The sequence below is a fragment of the Asterias amurensis genome, chromosome 5 (assembly GCF_032118995.1).
Source record: "Asterias amurensis chromosome 5, ASM3211899v1".
Classification (NCBI taxonomy): domain Eukaryota; kingdom Metazoa; phylum Echinodermata; class Asteroidea; order Forcipulatida; family Asteriidae; genus Asterias; species Asterias amurensis.
Genome location: NC_092652.1, coordinates 23,688,607 through 23,709,554, shown reverse-complemented (window position 1 = coordinate 23,709,554; position 20,948 = coordinate 23,688,607). Strand labels below are relative to the sequence as shown.

The window sequence follows — 20,948 nt, the reverse complement described above, 5'->3', positions numbered from 1 at the left end:
GGTAACAGTTGGATTAAATATCCCATTATCTTCCTATCAGCACAAAAAAACCAGAAGTGAAACAGATCAGCCTTTGAGAGCTTTTCATGTCATACACTGAAGTGAATGAATAACAAGGCATTTGCGCGTACAGCAGATATTACCTGTAATTACAGTATAAGTAACATGTAGTTCCAGTTTCTATGAAATTTTTCTAGTTCAAAAAAATTATTAACAGAGTGTGGTGATAGATTTAAGTTCTGCATTGGAGTGACAACAGTCTGCCAAACCATCCACATGTTTTAAAACTATATAGCAGGATCAGTGATGTTGTTAGGACACAAAAACGTAATTTTAAATAAATACCTTCGTCTCCTGGGTACAGGCGAGTGTCCATCTTTTCTGGGTCGTCCTCGGCCTCGACGCATTGTCCCTTCATCTATGGCATACTGTGGGGGTGAAAATCAAATAATTATTGAAACTGTTGGAAGATTTCTGATCAATATTTCACAAAATTTTACATGCAGTTGTTTAGGGGGGTTTTCCGCTCTAGATACAGTAAACAAAAGTGGGGAAAAATTATCAACCATGATCTGCTGTCTACTATGCCTCAAGCCCTCACAAAAAAAACCAATACAGAATAAGAATTGAAATGAAAAGCACAAACGACATCCAGGCATACTTAACAACAAATACTCGGATGTACACGTACAATGTACCCAATTGCAACCTTCTCCTGAAACTCAATGACATCTAAAAACAATTGTGGCACCGCGATTCCGCGAATTAAAGAAAAGAAAACCACAACAAAACAGTGGAATTAGTATTAAAGAATGCAAGCACACACATTATGTACACCTCTGATTGTGTCAGAGAATAAAGGACCTACATGTAATGGCAAACTCATGAATAAGACGAGAAGGGTTGTTTACGCCGTTCAGAAGGGTTTCAATCAGGTTGGAAGGAAGGGGGGTGGATTAAAAGGGGGTAGGAAATTATCAAGTTCCAATCTTGTTTTAATAATTTGGGGTGTTTTTTGTTTTATCAGGTGGGATTTATCAGGTGGGGAAAGGGTTTACCTAAATGTTGTTTGTGCCAATGTCATTCAGGTTTTTGTACATTTAAATTTGTTCTTTGTATGCTTGTAAATGATCACATGCAGTCTTTAAATAGTTTTTGTGAAATTTGCATACAAAAAAAAAAAAAAAAAATTAAACCAGCAAATTATGAATGGTGACAAAATGGTGGGATGGGGGAGGAAGTCCAGAACATAACCATAATTCTTTGCTCTGCCTTATAATATTTGACTTTTAATAGTACTTGTTTGTGTTTGACGACTGTACAGCGAATACTACTTTTAGACCAACTTCATCCACTAGAAAATAATGTTTATATAAAATACAGCGCATTTGTTTTGTTAAAAATTAAATTTGCAATGTTATTCCCTTTAGGAAGAACTGTTTTTAAACAAGAATAGAGTATTACTTCATATCGGACTGATTTCAAACTTGCATTGGGAAACCTTGGTGTTTATTCTGTCATAACTGGGACTAAAACACTTCATAAGTCCTTTTAAGAAACAAATTGACTTTAACACATACCTCTGCCTCGCCTTTAAATCGGGGGAATTTCTTCTTGCGACCTGTACAAAATCACATAAACAAACTGTAATTAAAGGGAAATAACACAAATGGAGTTGGTAGCCTGTATGCCAAGTAAACATACATAAAATCAATGATCATAATTGCATTCATTTTGTCAAGAAAATAGACCACCCCCAAGTTTTCAAGAAAATAGACGGCCCCCAAGTAGAACTTCTTTTTATTTACTTTGAAAACTCCTTTCGTCCTGTATGCCTCGAACATCTCAAGCAATGGAAACCTCTTTAAGCCTGCTTCCAACTTATGTTAATGACATACAGATTTCCCATTATTTGTTACTATGCGGGCCAAAAATTGTCATGACTACACAGATCAACATCTACATAGCCTGAAGTTATGACCAGCAAGGTTAAGTTTTACCCAGATTAGGTAAAATTTTCTTCCCAAAACTGATTTTTCCAATATTACTTCTAAGACGCACAAAGGTCAAGACAGAGACAAAGGGGGTCGTGACCTCAAGTGCATTTGTGAAATATGAGGCATTGTCCTCTGTCTCAGTAATGAGCTATTAAAACTAATTATGCTTAAGTGCACATGATTGGCCTGATGGGGAAATAAACAAAACCAAGGCCGGAAACACAAAGCAGAATGTGCTAGTGTGCTTGTGAAATTAGCATAAAATACAATATTTCTATACACTGCTGGTGCGATAAGCCAGGGAGCTCCTCAGGATTCAAGTCCCGCTCTATTCATCTTTTTCTTTTTAGTGAAGGTCCTTTTGGATTTATTAAAATTGATATTAAAACATAAAAGACTGTTAGATGAGGTTCATTTCACTGTCCACTGAAATGTTGAATACGAGCAAAAAAGATAATGCACTGGCACATTTTCTCTAGTGTTAAGCCTGGTTGTTATTAGGGGTCTTCTACATTTGTTCATACATGTAGCGCCCCAAACTGATTTCATCATTTAAAGTAAATTCTCAGGAATTTACCGCAAACTGGTTTGAAATTGTTATTCCAGGGTAAATAGCGCACAGCAAAATTAATATTGTAAACATTTAATACATCCTCTTAGAAGAACAATTTGAAATGCCGATCTATTCAAATGAGATTATAATATTATTAGAAACATTACCAATAACTATTCGCCATGTCTCTGCATAATGAACTGTTGTGGTCAAACCTAAAATGAACCGGTGCGAACGATACATTCAATAATTGGGTACAGCTCACACACACATGAATTCAATTTGAGCGTACTTATACATTGTATATTCATGTACATGAAACACAATACAGTACATTTAAATGTATGAACACATACCAAGCATCAATGCCTGCAACGTGTTCTGTGGTTGAATCACACAACTGTTAGATAGTCACTTGTGGTGACATTCATTCACTAAATGTACACATGACCCACTCACATGTACAACGTTTAATGAAATGTACACAAACCAATGCATTGAGATTTGCCAATTTCGTGAAACTGCTTAACTTAAACAGGTCAACAGATTCGTTGGTTCATTAAAAAACATAAGTCATTGCAGCGTTATCCAATGGATAATGTGAAAAATCTTCATTCACCACTTTGTGAAAATGCACAATGGCGAATCTAGTGATTCATCGGTCTATGATAATTAGTGAAAATGTTAACACTACTGTTCATGTCAAGAATTTGTACAAAATAATTTTCTTAGTTTTTTTACTGTGACACATTCGTCGGTTCAAGAAAATCGGTGACAATATGCATTATACCCCTGATGCAAAATATGTAAGAAGACCCACTTTTCATTGTGACATTGTGCACGTACCCTGAGGAACACAAAAGATAAAAAGCTCATTGAAATCAGAACACAAGGGGTTCAATCAAAAGCACGTCAAGACGTCATTCTCATTTTATGGGTTGCCTGCCATAGTCTCCAAGACAATAGCATTACTATCAAATGCACAGTTACGTGCGAGTCTGTGTGAGGTGGACCTGCTTGTTTCTGTCCAGCATTGTTATCACATAAAGGGAGTAATCTGAAATTAGAATGTGATTAAGTTATCATCAGATGCCTCGGAAATACTACATTCTCATTTTGATATTTGCGAACAGGAGAGTATTGTATTACTATTTTTTCCTAGTGTCGGCTCGCAAAGCCATGTTCAATTTGAGCCATTCACTAACTTCATTTAACCTTCATCGCAATAACCACAAGCTTACAGACATTGTACGTACATGTATATTGTTAAACAGATTTAGTTCCAAAATATCTTTTGCCCTGACCACAAATTATACAGAAAGGTACAGTTTGAATGAAATTAAATATTATATTTTTAAACTTAGCAAAAGGTGGACTGTGCTATTTGCACAATTGAAATTCCAGTACAAACCTACCTCAATGAACTTGATCAATGGATTTTGAATAACAATATCTTATCTTATCAACAATAACTGGTCAACAGAGACTGGGGAAAAACACATTGCCTTGTCTTTGAAAAGCATTCTCTAACCGTTTATTATAAAATAGATATGGTAAGAAAGATATTGTAAAAGTAGAATACAATGATCTACACAAATATGCCCTCGAAATAGCGTGGTTTTCATTTTACCTCGTCGACTAACACGGTCGGCCATTTATGGGAGTCAAATTTTTGACTCCCATAAATGGCTGACTGTGTTAGTCGACGGGGTAAAATGAAAACTGTGCAATTTCGAGTGATACTTGTGTGAATCATTATATTCTACTTTTAAAACATCTTTCCAACCATATGCACTTCATAACAAACGGTTTCAAACGCTTTTAATAGACCAACTCCAACAAGGCAACGTGTTCCTGGGATCTTTGAAGAGTATTTAAATATTTGGGGGAATCATTTGATCTTATTGAATATATTAACATAGGATGCAAAACTGGGTTCAGTAGTTACAGCGCACATGTAGTTTACAGGTCACAATATTCAAATATGAGGCCTGCCTGATTGAGGAATGGCACGCAACCCTTCACTGTACATGGCCCAATGTTGTACTTTTTTAATCGTGTTACAACTCCTCTCATTCACAAGTGTTCTGAGTACAATACCAAAGAATAAAAAGTATTGTTTATGAACACAAGTTGATAATTTCATGCTTTGCTTTTCAATATCAGTGAAAAACATTGAACTGAGGCTCGTGATTGTGCATAAACTGAACAATCCTGGAAATCTGAAATAGATTTATCTTTGTCGTAGAGAGAAAAATTTCTCTTATCTGAACAACAAATTAACTTCTAACCATCGCTATAAATGGTAATCTAGGAGTTTGGATACAATCAAGCTAAAATACACATCCCCTTTTGATTAGAAGATCACATCTCGCAAAAATCGCAATTATAAAAAACCTGACAAACATGAGTCCGATGACCCCAAGTTTACATTTCACTTTGACCTAGTCTAGTCCGAGGGCAATCAGCATACATTACATGGCAGAAATGTTGCAATCAAATTTTATTACCCCGTGTATCATTTTAATCCGTTTTAAAATGAACAGGGCCGACTTTCATTGCTTTGCTACATACACGAACGAAGGATGCAGACTGAAATCCTCGACTTGAAGAGGTACAGAGATATTTTGTAACATTCAACACCAGCTGACCTTGAAATTATGCTTTGTTCAAGAGGTCACTCTTTGTATACTATGTGTATTTTATGTGTGGAAGGAATTCTTGATGTAAGCTGCAATAATAAAGTGGCGGTTTGTCCCTTTAAACCCAAGTCTTACAATCAAGCATGTAGTTCGACAAGACAACAGAACATTATTTTCAGGAAAATTGTTGTTTTCTCCAGGTCCAGGACCAGACATTCAAAATGTTTGGGGAAAAAAATAAAAAATGACAACAAAGTGTACCAAATGTTATTGTAAATTATAATAAGTTTGAGGTTTGTTGTAACCTTCCGGTCGTAGTAGATTCAGCTTTCAGATAGATCAAGAGTTACAATAATCACAAAAACAATATAACGATTCTCCGCAATTTGAAGGTTCATGATCAAACAATTGAGTCTTCGTTTCACCCCATCACAATATGCCATAGTAATTTTACAGCACAAAATATTGTTTGAGCTGTAAAATAACTTGCCTTTCTCGCTCAAAAAAATATTGACAAACGAAATTATGTTCATGTTTATGCTGCAGATACTAATAAAAATTGCACAACCATTAATCTAAGCAAACCAGCCTGAGCCTACACACACACACAGCTAGCCCGGCCACAATATTTAAAACTTAACCTGGCCTATTTTGGTTGCTTGGAGTTGGACTGGTTTTTATGGAAATCACATTTCTATTTATAATTAAATCCATTTGAAATACACATAAACATTAGACAAAGACTAATTTATATGATATTTCCTTACCTGACATCTCTGCCGTCTAAATGAGGACGGCTACAGATGGAACACTGACCTCATTGTACACATTCTGGTGTAAAAATATGGGACGTTTTGTTTTTACAAACAACTTCTTGTCTCCGGTTTTAAAATCCGTTTTCCTTCCCTGCTGGGCATTGAAGACGTCGACGGAGCTCACACAATCGAAATTTCATGAAATGAAATAATCGTTAAACCTGGAAAGGTGTAAACGAACTAAGGTGAAAATCTGTACTCGACAAAAAATAGCGATATGCTTTTCCTGTCGCGTCGTTAACTCCCCTCCGATCCTGTTCACACACACCGTACCCACCCGCCGCTGACGACCTCGGATAATTCGCCAGGACTAAACTGCAAAATTTGATTACAACCGGACAATTTTCACCCTAAATTGTACCTTCAATATCCCTAATATTCGTCTCGCACATTATTTACCACACAGCGGTTCGTCCACAGCACAATTTGAACGGGCATTACTGGAATTTTCGCTGAAACAAAGCGTTGTTAATTTTCCCTTGCATACGTTTATTCTGAAGCAGCCGCCATCTTGAACCACTTTACTCTAAATGACCTCGACAAATTTGATAACCGAAAAGTAGTCCAGCCGGTTTATGCTCCGTTAACTGTTTACGTTTTAAAGAATAAAAACCGTCCTAAAACAAAAGGAGCTACACAAATCGTCAAAATAACGAATGCAAAATAAGTAAAATCCCTTGACCAATTCATAAATTGAAACAAAAGGGATTTGAAACCAACGCGGAGTGATTTTCTTGTAATGATTAAATGACCTCTTTATTATGCTAATTTCTACGTACGAAGGATGAAGGATGCCGACCCGTCGTTTGTAGGTTTATCAATGAGTGCATTTTCGTACGGGGTTTTTAAATCAAAATATTATATGCACTTATTGGATGTGCGTATAGCGCTGCATTGGCCGTCCAACCAAGGCCTACCTTGAAATCATCTTATCGCGAGCAAACTTCAGTTGGAATATTGAAAGGACGTGGATATTCATACAGAGACATTTATCATGATTCTTGATTTTATCTGAAGGTGAATTGAGTGTTGTTAGGATTTAGCAGAGCGAACACAGGAAACGGAGGTCCTTGCTGGGGGACCGGGAACGCTCCAAACAAGCCCAGCGCACGAAGCGGAAGAGTTCATCAGTAGGCTAGGCCTAGGTGGACGTGGATTATTTTTATATAAACATGGAGGCAGGCTCCATATCTACCTCCATGATGGTAGTAACAAAAATGTATGTAGATTTATAAAAAGATAATCACAAATATTTTATGAAAATTCCAAATATCAAATAATCATAGATGGGGGAGAAAGATGCACAAGAAAAAATCTCACAAAAACAGTAACAAAACAACATCCAGCTGAAATTCATAAAAATCGCAGCAAAAATAAGCCGTTTGCCCTACTGTAGGCATCCCTGTTCCCATGTCCACAGTTGACAAAAGGCTCAGTATTTATATATTTGTTTATTTTTTATTTGGCTGTATTAGGAAGTTTTTGTTTGTTTTGGTTTGGGGTTCCGTTTTTTGGCCGTAGATTGAACTCTGTGGCGATGACGTAGTATAAGATTTGTCTGCCGTTTTGTTTGGATTGTTGGGAAAAGGGGGCGGATCGGGGATTGCTCAGAAAACAGTAGTAATGCTGTGAGTCAAAGTAAAACGTGTACTAAACAACTGATGTTTGCAGGGGATAACAGGACTGATGGTATGGTGAAAGAAATAGAACTACGGTGTAGGCCTACCTACTCCCGGTCCCGTGCACAAGTTTGAAGTTGTGCTCGTTAGGCTTCGTCTACACTACGGCGGCACGGTCGGGGAGAATACGTGGGCCGCTATCTGTTGCATAGGCCTATTATAATTACAAAACTATGAAATAAACACAAACTGCAAATTAATTTGTAGATTGGTCTGGTGTGTAGTAGGCCTCAGGCTGGTCCAGCTCAATTTAAAACGCGCCAATTGCCAAATTTTCACCAGAGTGTTTATGTTCTCTTTTTGAGTCGAGTTTTTCATTATTGCAGGATGCATCTTCCCCGTGACCCTTCAGTTTTAATTAGGTGACAACGTCACTGTCGCGGCTTTGATGGCGAGGGATTTTATCTAAAGCCGCAAAACTTCCCGCAGCAGCAGTTTGTCTTTCAGAAGATGTGATTTTTAACTGAGTGAGGATAATAAATAGGGCCTGAAATACATTATTTCTAATTTTGGGAACAACCCATGTGGATGATCTCCCGAGGAGGCTACTCTGAAGAACTACAGTTTGTCCGATGGTCCATGCTTCTCCGCGTCAAAATAGACCCACACAGGAAATCGAATTAGAAATTGGTTCAAATACTTTTCGTGACTTTTCGCTCCACCGTTTTTAGGGGTTGGGGTCACAGAATTCGTTGCCTACGAAGGAATAACAGTGGGTTCATCGAGTGTCGGGCAAACAATCTGAAAGGAAAACTCAGAAAATGCATTTAATTAAAAACAACGACAAAATCTATTTGCAAAGCGTACGTCAATTCTCCAGAAGACGATCCGATACTGACGAAACGTCGAGTTAAACCAACGGTTCTTTTCAGAATCACCCCAACTCATTTAGAGATAGTCATTTCATGGTGTTACCGCAAACTCTTCTATATCAATTCATTTTGGTGTCGTCAACCATGGAGATTGGCTTGGCATGGATGCAGAAGTTGGTCCTCGTGCCAATATAGGCCTAGATGAACGCATCTAAGCGGTCCGTGAGTCTTTTAGTCTGCTTTCAAACGTGACACTATCTCCCATTATGTATCTTAGCTTCCCATCCTATGTAATTGTATCACTACTTGTCTTATTTATGTTCAGCTTAAACTGTTCTGCCATCTTGTCACTTTTATTACGAGTTCGTTGTGTCATGAATTATGTTCATCTGTCATTTTGTCTGTTTGTCTGTCTGTCTAGGTGTCTTGTTTTCTTGTCTGTATGGCTGTTTTTTTACAAGCTCATGCTTACCAAAACGGCCCATACTCATGTTTACTCTTACTTAAAGATGTTTTGCTTTACTCCGTAATACATGTAACTGTTGTTATTCTTTTATGAGAGTATGGAAATATTAATGTATTCTTGGAACTGAATTGAATTGAATTGAATTGAATTGAATTGAATTGAATTGAATTGAATTGAATGCTGCTGAACGGTATAAAAAGGTCTAAAACGGGGCTGCACACGGGGGAAAGCTAAAAAATGAGGAGGAAGGGTCATAAAAGTTCGAAGTGGTTGTTTCACACCCTTCTCGTCTCTAAGACATTATAAATCACACAGCCCGGCACAATGTTTAAATTCAAATCATAACTTGAGTGAACTTGAGTGAGGACAAAAAGACTTCGGGTAATTTAATTTCCACAGTGTTTCTCTTTGTTTACGCAAGAAAAGTGCACGCGGAAACCGTCTAATGGCTCTCGTTAATGCTAAAGTGAGGTAAGAAACAAAATAATACAATCACCCGTCTCGACTGAGCTTCATTGACGGGGCCTAGTTTCTTGTTTGTTTATGACTGCCTGTGACTAAAGCCCCCCCCCCCCCCGCCTCTCCCTCTTTCCGCAGTATACATGGGCTAAAGGAATCGGTCAAAAGAGGGCGCTGTTCAACCAGACGAAGTTTTTACACAGCTCGCAGAAGACTTTGTGGAGAATAGAATCTCGAGGACATTCTTCTTGCCGCACGGTTTGGCCCACCCTTCAAAAAAAAGGGGGCAAGTATTTCAAATACGACCCACTAACTAAATGCATATGTATATTTTGTTCACTTCAAGAATGTTGTCATTATTTTTAATTCATCATTGGGTCAGTACAAAAGGTCATAACTCTATATTATTCTCAGTCATAAAAGACGCTATTTACAAGTTGACGATATTATGTTTCGATACGCAGCACTTGTTACGGATCACATCTACGTAGCTTATTGACGGTAATCAAACTGTTAATCTGAAGTCGACGAACAACCAACTGTACAGTTGTGATTCATGCTCTATACATAAGTGACTAAAATAGAAAGAGCGGCGGAGGGATCGCCTAATATCCACTCGTGATATCATAATGTGAAGCTATACTTTACATGCAATGTTTGCCGTTGTTTCCTTAGTTAAATCTTCCCAAGTTCCAATAAAAATACTTTGTAAGTTGTCTTTCACTCTCATTTTGTCAATTTAGCCAAAGTGCCGAAAGTGCAAGATGGAGAAAACAATGTTTAAAGCGCTCTTATGGTTTAAAACAGTGAAGCATTGGATGACGCATCTTCGATAAGCAAATGTTTTGTATTGTTATTGAAACAATGGTCATTGTTATAATTATTCACTGATCTCTATGGAGGCAGCCCTATAGCAACTTGTGCGAACTTGTGCTGTATGGGCTTACATGTTTATTTCGTTCTCTTTTCCAGGACTTGAAGACAAAGTGTTCTTTAACGGATAGGTTTCATATAGTTGTCTCGATCAAAATCGAAATCTCATTTTTACCGATTAACAAGCGCTGCCTGGCCAATTCATGGCTCAGACTAGACTCAATACTTAACAATGCAAACAGCAGTAGAGGGCGCTATAACCATAGACCGGTTTGGCAAGTGCAGAGTGTGATGTTGATCCCATTGTCGAAAATTATTGGGTGCCAGGTATCAATTGACAAGTGAGAATGATTATTTCTCTGACATGAAGTATGATTATTTTCCCCAATTTTCGCACAATGTCGCCCTCTTGTGATCGACTACCAAAGGTGTCGCGGGACAAGCTATGGGTGCACTTTTTATCATGAGCCTTGTGGCTATTGAAATTGTGTTCCCGTTGAAACTTATTTATACAACTATTGGATTTTGATGATGTGTTGAAAGTTGCAGATTATAATTAAGAGGTGACATCTGGACTATTCCAGTTCACTCAGCTTCGCCTCATTAAATAGAATAGATTCCACCAACGTGATTCTGCAACAATGCACGATCTAAATGCATTTTGTTTATTTATATAACTCGTAGCTCGTAGATTGTTGCATGAAAGGTAGAATGTGTGTTGGTAACAAGTTAGTGTTGGCTCAAGACTATAATGCTCGATATTGGATAGTGTACTGCGCGCAGTTGTAAATCGCTAAAGCGCGCCCCCTATGGTATGGTTGAACTAACTGGCGAGCTTCAAATCTACTACACTGGCAAGCAACTATTCCCCGTGTTCGTAAGCAGTATTAAAACCGGTATTGATTGATTATGTTCAGACTTGCCCTCCAAGCCTCGATGTGGTAAATTAAATCATACCGTATATAGAGGGCGCGCTAAGCGATTTACAACTGCGCGCAATATACTATCCAATATCGAGCACTATAGTCTTGGGCCAAGACTAGTATCAAACAGGCAGCGCCTAACGACTTGTCATCAAGTCTATGGTGATCGACGAGTTTAGAAAGTACCATCATTCTACCACCACAATTACACGCTCTGTTGACCATAAATTACCCCACTCCCTCTGGGACCAAGAAACGTGAAACTTGTTCCCTTTTTACCATCCCATGACAAAGGGTTTACTGGTATGAGGCACAGCCAACCCAGCCTGGCCGGAAAACGTTAATTATTTTCGTTAAACTTGGACCATCTGTGGACGCAGTATACTTTTATGATTCTACCACAAGTTTACCCTTTCGTTGGAGCATAGAGTAAGTGGTTGGAGGTTCGACCAAGGATTGGGTTTCAAGATGGCTGGGTTTTTTTTTTCAGTGAAGTGGACATAACCGTAAAGAAAGTATTCGTTTTTCTGTAAAAAGGGTTTTAAAACGTTGGTCTATGTCTGCGCACAACGAAAATGTTAACTGATACAAAATCTTCAAGGATCGCGTGTTCTCATTAATGTACTTTGCAACCAATTTTAGCTTGAATTCGTTTCCTTTAAAATTGTGCTAGTACTATAGTAGTACATATGCAGTAATGAGGTAACGTGGTGAGCAGATTGCGAATAATACGGGGTTATAGAGGGGTAGAAGATCTGACGTGTCGTTGTCAAGCTGGCTGGTTGATACAAGCTCTTCTGTTGTTCGAATCCCGGTCACAATATTTGCTGAGGGCGACTTAAATGAACATGTTGCCCTGGGACGGTCGAGTTGGTCTTTGAAAAGAGTTTGTAACCGTTTGTTGTAAGCATTATGGGTAGGAAGATGTTGTAAAAGTAGAATACAGTGATCCACACAAACACGTCCCGAAATTGCACGGTTTTCCTTTTACCTAGTACTTAGAAGACTAACACGGTCGGCCATTAATTTTATGGAAGTCAACTTTTGTGACTCCCATAAAATGGCCGACCGTGTTAGCTCGCAGAGTAAACAAAAAACCACGCAATTTTAAAGCATATTATTTGTATGGATCATTATATTCTACTTTTATAAGATGTATTTTATATTAAAAAACGGTTACAAACGCTTTTTACAAAGACCAACTAGTCCGATCCGAAGCAACATGTCCTTTAAAGGGTGATTATTGCCGAGTTGAAATGAATTGGCATTCGTAATGACATCTTCGAAAAAAGGAAATTACACAACAGAACCTGTCTAAAACTCAGAGCTTATGGTACAAATTTTATTGAATAGTTCAACAAAAACGAGTACAGTACAATAACATTAAATAGTTCATGAAACGAGGACACTGTATTAAAGACCTGTCTTTCGCGACTTCACAGCCGCTATGTTTTACAACAATTTGGGCAAAAGGTGGAAGGAGCACAACAACTTATCTTTTTAAACAATAAAACAGGTGTTATCAAATTAATTATTCATTATATCACTGATAAATCAACGTGCTACCCAAAACAAAAATTACAAAATATTCTTCATAAAAAAGTTCAAGCTTTTTAAAATTAAAACTAAGGGCAAATTTGTGGCAAGGACCCTGAGCCAAACATTTGTTGATACACAAGGCCGCCTTTACAAAATAGTGCCCAGTGTTGTAAATAGTGGTTGTAAACAATAGAAAGGCCTAATACAAAACAAAACAATGACGTCAATAATATTGGGCCCTCTACTCTAGCGACAAAAGACAAACCACTGAGTTTCAAAATAATTAAGGGCTAGTCGCCTAGTTAAAAAGGAAGTACTGTCACTTCCGAGTCCAAGTCAACGTAGTCAGTTAACCAACCCTATTTTCCTTCATATAGCTGCAGAAGATATTAAAATATAGTACATTATAAGTATAAAAGTAATGCCCAACATTTGAAATGGAAGGTAAAACATTTTTTAAAGGGAATTACATTCTGTAGAAAAAAACCCTGAAAAGATTTCATCGAAACACCCTGTAACGATTTCATCTGTGTTTTCGCTGTTAAAAAGGGTTTCTTCCAAATGAGGGTTTAAAATAGAACCTGTTATGTCTGCTGCCACCTAACGTCCAATACTCACAAGGTTGTTCAGATGTTACTTCGCTTCAATCACCATTAACCGTTGGGTCGTGCGTACAGTTAGTGAGCACAGTTGGCGATAAAACGTGAATAGCAACAACAAGAGTAGCAGTTTTAGCAAACGGACGCACCAACATTAGGTCTAACAAAAAGAAACATTTTGAAACAAATATCCCATCCCTTGTCCCTTCAAACTCAAAGAATCACAAGTTTTTGAAAAGAATACACTGTCTTAGTTATGAGTACTAGATTTGGAGTAGACATATATAAAATGACGTCATATACATGAAGCACGGACATGAATTTATTCTTGATTTTGGACACTGTTTTAAAACCAGAGGCCTGTGTGTACTAAGCTTTAAATATATTACATGTATCTTTACATAACAAAAATTGTACTGTTTTTTCTTTTTTAAATAAGCGTCCTTTAAGACGATGTTTAGTATTTACATTCCACCACATTCATAATAATAAGGCCTGGAAGATGTAATAAATGAGTAAAACAAATGTATATTTTGACGAGATTCAACTACTACATGGTCGAAAGCTCCCGATGGATACTTCAGTTGGAGACTTTTGGGGACGTTATGTGGTAACGGTCCTTACCAAGTAAAACCCACTGTGATTGGCACTCAGAACGAGTTAAGCGTTATTTGAAATTTACCTAAGTCTGCTGCCACCTAGCGTTCAAAAGCCACCAATTGCTGAGTCACACGTGACTCTACTGGTGGTTACCAAAGTTTAACAATTAATGCCAGCCATTAAATCTGAACGAGAAAGAAATCAAAGTGGACATTAGGCACACATCGTCAACTAAAATACAAAGTCACGACAATTTCTCCCAAGTTTGATATACATTTCCCCTTTCTGTGTGAATCAATGAAAAGCAAAACAGGGTATTTCTTTTAAAGGGAATGAAGACGTTTGGTAATTGTCAAAGACCACTCTTCTCACTTGGTGTATCCCATCATATGCATAAAATAACAGACCTGTGAAAATTTGGGCTCAATCGGTCATCGAAGTTGCAAGAAAATGATGAAAGAAAAAACACCCATGTTGGACGAATTTGTGTGCTTTCATCAGATAGGAATAAAAGAATTCTAGCTCGAAGTCTTTTATTATTTTAGTGAGAAATTATCTCTTTCTCAAAAACTACATTACTTCAGAGGGAGTCGTTTCCCATAATGTTTTATACTATCAACAGCTCTCCAATGCTCGTTACCAAGTCAGTTTTTAAGTTAATTTGTTTTGAGTAATTACCAAACGTGTACCTTCCCTTTAACCCTTCATCGAGTCGTGTGGGTATCATTGAAAACATTTCATTTTTTTTTTACACTAGAGAACTTTTGCTCTGCAGCAAATATTTATTAACACTTGACAACCATTTAAAATATTTTGTTTAATTATTCAACAACTGCGAGTCTGGCAAGTAGTAAAGGCCGATTGTCATCAAAATACATTATTTACAGTCATTGAGTATTGACGTTTTCGGTTTTTTTTATGTTAAGTTCAGAAGAGCAGAATTTATCTATATTTTAAAGGTCCACCCTTGGCCGTGTGTGTGGCACCTAAATGTAGCCCGAGCCCTAAATGTAGCCTGACCTAAATGTAGCCCCAAACATGTACCTAGGCCGTGTGCTTGCCGTTAGGCGGATGTTAAGACATTAAGGGCGCTACACCAAAAAGTTAGGGTCATGTCACACAAGGCAGTTTCAATTTACAGGCAACCATTTTCAAGCAATCTTGAGAAAAAAAGGCCATTCACATGTCAGTGTTTTTGTTGTTGTTGACCGTAAGATATTGTTCGAACAAGCCTCGGCTTCAAGATGATGCCTCCATACTTTAATAATATATTCTGTGCCTTGAACAAGAGCCTTGTTTATTGTTTACATCAGTCTCTATAAATTGCTGTTATGGCTTGTGGCTGTGTACCGTTTTCATGAAGCATGGAAATAAATGTGAGTTTGAATTTGATTACATATTAAGAACAATGACTCATTGTGCTGCCAAAGTGGTCCCGTTGTCTCCAAGTTGCCTGTACCACAGTTGCTTCGTGTGACAAGGCCCTACGCTAGCTTGAGATGGAAGCGTACCAACGTGGTGAATATCTATTCATGGTGAAATTGTTGTCTTCTGGTGAGTTGTTGTCTTCTTTATGAGTCATCGGAGAGTGGTAGTACTGATGAAGATGTGTCAGTGTTAGGGACAAGCACAATGACGCTTCTTGGTTAAGTTCTAGTTGCACTTCGTCTTCGTAAGATTCCTTGAATCCGGGCTTTGGACTTATCACATGGTCTGCTACGAGCTCATATCACTGCCTCGGCCCTCTGGCGACGACAACAAACTCATGTGTTGATGCCGCTGCAATGAAATAAACACAGACTCCAACCACAGTGGAAGTGTAGCGAAATAATGAACTTCGGTTGGAAATGCCAGTCCTCATGCCAGGAGCAGGGGACTGAAGAAGACAAGAGTTATTGAAGTGCAGTATGTCCTCATTTATGCGGCAGGATGAGTTTTATGAAGTGCACCCAAACTGTTCGTGCACAGAGCAGGTATGCATTGGTGGACTAGTAACTATGTCCTCATTCTCATTTGCCAGCGGCAGGATGAGTGTCTGGAGTGCACCTCGAACTGTTCGTGCACAGAGCGGATAATATGCATTGATGGAGGAGGAGCGAAGAAGGGCCTAGCAGCTTGTTTCTCCTCACAGCCGATGATGACTTCCTCCTCCAAGGTTTATATACAAGACCCGAGCCAAAGGAGGAGAGTTTATAAACGCGGGTGCTTTTTTAAAAATGGTAACAGTTAGAGTTACCAACAGTCAAAGTCCGACAGAAAAACATAATCTTCACTTGAAATCGGTTTCGGGATTCCCGTAGCTATCAGGCGGACTCAGCCCACCGCTATCCTCATGGTATCCGTTCATCTCGTGAGGGCTTCTGAGTCCGTTCCTAGACGTGATCACGTGTCCGGGCATGGTCGCTCCTCCGGCGGTGAGGGCGCTAGAGCTACCGGGTGGGAGACCAATTTTGGCCTCCATGGCCTGCAGTCGCTTCTCGGCTAGGTCCTTGTCGCGGGCTCCTTTGCATCGTTTCCACTTCATACGCCGGTTCTGAAACCACACCTTTACCTATAAACAACAACAACAGAATACAACTTCATTATTAAAAATAAAAATGATTTGAGGCATTGAAAACACAGGCGACCAGTTGCCTAGGGCCTACATTTTTTTTCAAAGAAATTTGTTCTGATGAGAAGAATCGGGCTTAGTTATAGAGACAGGTAAAGGAGCTAAGAGTTTCTCAACATAGGCCTAAATTTGTTTGGTTACGTTTTTGCCAAGGGTGACGCTAAAAACGTCCCATACTTCAACGCACGCCGACGCAGCCATCTAGCTGTAGTTTGAACATGTATAAATAGTGCCACAAGGGAATTCATGTTGATTTTAAATAGCGCCCTCTTTTGATTTGGGAGTAGCGGTTGGTAAGACACCAGCTGCGAAGCAGTAGTCGAACCATTAATAGGGAAATGTCGAACTAAACATAGTTTCGCAAAGGGTTAAGAAAGGGGCCCTTGTCTCATCGAGGGGTGAGAAAGGCTTCATAAATAAACGTAATGTGAGAGTAAAGCCTAATTCAATTTAAGCGTAACAACTTGTAAAATCGGGTGAAGCGGAGTACCAAGCAAATCACAACGACTATTGACTATGGCATTTTGGCCGGTAAACTTGTGTATGTGTTTGTTGGTAAATATGACTTGTACACATCGTGCCAGCGATTTAACAAAATATATGTCTCTCGATCGCACTTGCCGAAATAATAATTATACGGGTTTGCCTCATCAAAATAATCTTGGTAAAAGAGATTGTTACTTTGACCCGTGGAGGATCTTATACCTCCATGCTTTGACGAAAAATCAAGCCAACGTAAAAATACCATCGCGATCAGAAGACAAGGTGAATTGCCTTTGATTTCTAACAACATCCTCAAACATCGAGCTAAGGATAGTCTTTTTTGTACAATAATAATTCATGAATCATGTTGCCTTCGTATCTTGGTATGCTACCGTCGCCTGGGACATTTCACAGGCAAGGCGCGAGAGCATAACACCCATGTTCGCTGGGTTACCATCATACATTGTTCCGTGTTTATCGCATATCTTCATGCTCCCTTGTTTGCGAAAAACCTGGCGATGTGAATAAATCAAAGTTATTTTTCTTGGGTGCAATAAATGTTTCAGGAAAAACCCTTCACCCCTAAGGAAAATTTGTCGAGCATGTGCCAAAGGGCAGTGGGGAGTCACGTACTGGGGGAATGATGCGGGAGTTACGCTGACCCCAAACCCGGTAGAGAAAACCGGAGTGGCATTAGAAGAACAAAACAGCCTTTAAAAATCAAAACAGTCCCAAATTGAGTTGAGGTTAAACATGCCATGTCACCCATATCACATTATAAACACAATAAATGCCGAAGATTGTGACACTAATTCGGCAAAAGTAAGATTGATGACCGGTTACGTCGATAAAGTCACCGGGAATTTGAGGGAGAGAATGCGGGGATGGCACGTACGGATCGACGGCGGAGTGCGCCGACACCGGCCCCGGTGAGGTGCGAAGGGAATTATAGGCCAACAAATGACACGGAGCGGATACTGTTACATAATAAGACATTTTCACACTCAAGATGTCAACTTTTCTTCACCATCTTGAAACTAAAGAAGAGTGGTGTAATACCATGGAGGAAGATACTGTACAGCAAAATGAAATTTTATATCAATGCCAAGGACAGTGAACCCCAGTGTAGGTGCTTGGAGGTTTTTAGAAGAAAATACATGATTTGTAAATTGGTAAACATTTTTGGACTCAATCTCATTAGGCTAATGTGTAAAAAGTTTACACTACCGTATTTGCGTGTAGCGCATATTATATCCGGCCTGCGAAGTATTCACTTATATATAAGGAAATACAACCAGCTACAAAACGGTACTGACAACTACTGATCAACGGTGAATATTATGAGTGCTAAGGCGATTTTTGAAATGCTCATCCATGACTGCCCCCTTAACAAATAAAGTTAATTTTGCAGCTACTTGGAATGAGCAAGCCCAATAACATTTTGTAATATGGTTGGAACGGACGAGAAGGGATTTTGATTTGGAACAAATTTCACGAAGGAACAATTTTTGTGAACTATCGGTCCTGGAGATAAACTGGGTTTGTGCCTTAAAAACAATGACAAGTTTAGAGGAGAAATTTTTAATTTAGTTCTAATTTGAACAAGGATCCAATGTATAATTGTAGGATGGGAGTTATCTGATCACGTGGGCGAGTGCACGTGATTGGTCTAGCAGCTGTTGAAATTTTGAAGTCCTAATCCTGTAATCCCTAGAGACATATTTCTGTCTGAAATATTGTCATGGTCGAGGAAAGCCGTTTGAAGAACCCCAAATCACCATTGCTTTTTTTTGATTGCCGCAATCGATACAAACCCAATCGACATAAATACACGACATCATTTACAGGAAAATAAGTAAATTCGGATTACAAAATTGAAAATGTTGATCCACTTTAAAAAACTCCAACGCTATATGTCTCACAAAAAAAAGTCAGGACAACATGAAGTCAGTGAAAAAGGTTTTTTTTTTTTTTTTTTTTTTTTAGATTGATGATCGTAACAACATTCCAACATGCATACCGACATCACATTTTTTAAAATCGAAAGCACCAAGTGCAATGATTAGACCTTCAAGAATGTCACATTAGTTTCCTCCAGCAAACAAACTCTACCCAGTCTTTATGCATTTACCCTTACTTCAATAGAACCTCAACAAAAAATTAACGAACAAACAAACAACCAGCCCAACCCAAACAAGCAACAAAACAAAACAACAAAACAAAACAAAAACAGAAAAAACATCTGCCACGCCCGAGAGAGTTTTGCACAAATATTTGTTGCTTGCCAAGTTACATTTTGTGCGATTAATCCAATATGATTGTTTGCGAATTACACCATTGCAATAATAAAAACGAAGTCCCGACACGTCTCAAAATATATCACTCCAAAATAATACAAAGTTGTAAAACAAACAATTATGACACTATAAAACAAAAGGTCGGGGGTTCATAGTATCTTGTCTCTACAGGGAAATTAATGAAAATACGAGAAGGTTGTAATTAGTCGAAACTGTCACCCAAGTTGCTCCAAATGAAATCTTATCCATACGTTTCTGTGCGCCATGATCTGAGAGCAAACCGATGCAGTTCGTCTCGCCCCGTTAATGTAAGCTATAATTTGACCAATTAAGTGTATCGGTAATGGCGCCGGCGGCACGAGCACAGCAAAGCGGAGAAACACGCCGTTGACCAAGACCATTTCCCCCGGGACCTCGCTCGCCCTTGTACGGTCTGCCTGCTCGATGTTCATGAACGACATTAGAACATATGGTTAGGGGGACGAGCAGCATATATCCCTACGGTCGTACAGACGATCAGTTATGTCAGCATGATTGCTGGGAGCGTATAGAGCAGGTCTGGTGTCCTGGCGTCTCGCATGGAGAGGTAATGATACACTAGAGGTACTAGTAGACGGCGCTCCTATGATGAGTCACAAGTCAAAAGGTCCCAATGAGACCTGATCATCGTCATAAAGACCCAATCCTCCAGTGTATAATCCACGAATTGCTTATATTACATGAACTTGACGTTATGGAAGCCACGTGGGTTGATATAATGTAGCCAGTCGTACTAGACAAACAACAAAGCTGCGTCGCATTAAATACGCCAAATGCCAGGGCGGTTACTTAATCAGCCTAAGTATCGCTTTAATATCTCGTGTATTTCATACATCATTGCTTATTTTAAGCAATGACAAAATCTTGTTGCAATGGATGGTGATATACTAGACCGAGTAAGTCATACCATGCCCAAATCGGTCTCAGACTGCACGTGTTTACTCATTGAAGATTCGTCTTGTTGTTCAGCTACTGTGGTTAGTTGAGACGCGCAAAAACACAAGTAGGCCCCAAAACACAAAACTTACGAGAGCTGCAAAAATAATGATACTTCCTTAATATACAACTATTTCATCTTAACTGAGACGTTCTTGCCTATAAACATTAATTTTTATCTACAAAATAATTGTTACTCCGAAGCAGAAATAACAACCAAACAGAAATGAAAAGATATACGTTGTATACAAGATATAACTAGGACTATCGAAACGAGCATTTCTTCAAAGTTTGAAGGCACTTGAGGCAGATCTTGAGTGAACCAATCGAAAATGTTGTCGCATGCTTTTTTTTCCCCTCTCTCAAGGATACATCTATCGTTCTTGAACAGAATATAGACCATGACGGTGTAAGCTTGAAACGGCGAAAGATTTTCTAAACTATATAAAGCCCGGACTACATCTTGTGAGTTTTCACCACTATTAGTCTCTACACGTAACGCACAACTCTGTCACGATGGTCACTGTGAACAAAATATTGGCGGGAAAACAACGTTGATTAGGAGAGTTACCAAAGCAAGTAAAGAACGCGTGATTGGAATAATACTTTCTTCACCTCTGTCTCA

General features: G+C 38.7%; 2 protein-coding genes across 6 annotated transcripts in view; both read right to left on the bottom strand.

Annotated features, from left to right (window-relative positions):
- The window catches only part of LOC139937405 (histone-lysine N-methyltransferase 2C-like), a 65,102-nt gene extending 58,584 nt beyond the window's left edge, over positions 1-6,518 (bottom strand). For 4 of the 5 annotated variants that reach the window (XM_071932532.1, XM_071932535.1, XM_071932537.1 and 1 more), the window contains exons 1-3: positions 5,960-6,518; positions 1,581-1,621; positions 346-428 (exon numbers count right to left, since the gene is read on the bottom strand). In XM_071932532.1, coding sequence (XP_071788633.1) covers positions 346-428; positions 1,581-1,621; positions 5,960-5,966 — 131 coding nt within the window. In that variant the 5' untranslated portion in view covers positions 5,967-6,518. The remainder of the gene's footprint in view (positions 1-345; positions 429-1,580; positions 1,622-5,959) is intronic. The other variant, XM_071932534.1, reaches the window with a different exon arrangement.
- Positions 6,519-14,161: 7,643 nt separating this feature from the next.
- Positions 14,162-20,948, bottom strand: part of LOC139937773 (uncharacterized) — a 36,736-nt gene continuing 29,949 nt past the window's right edge. The window contains exon 4 of the mRNA XM_071933078.1: positions 14,162-16,508. Within this exon, the coding sequence (XP_071789179.1) occupies positions 16,227-16,508 (282 nt within the window). The 3' untranslated portion in view covers positions 14,162-16,226. The remainder of the gene's footprint in view (positions 16,509-20,948) is intronic.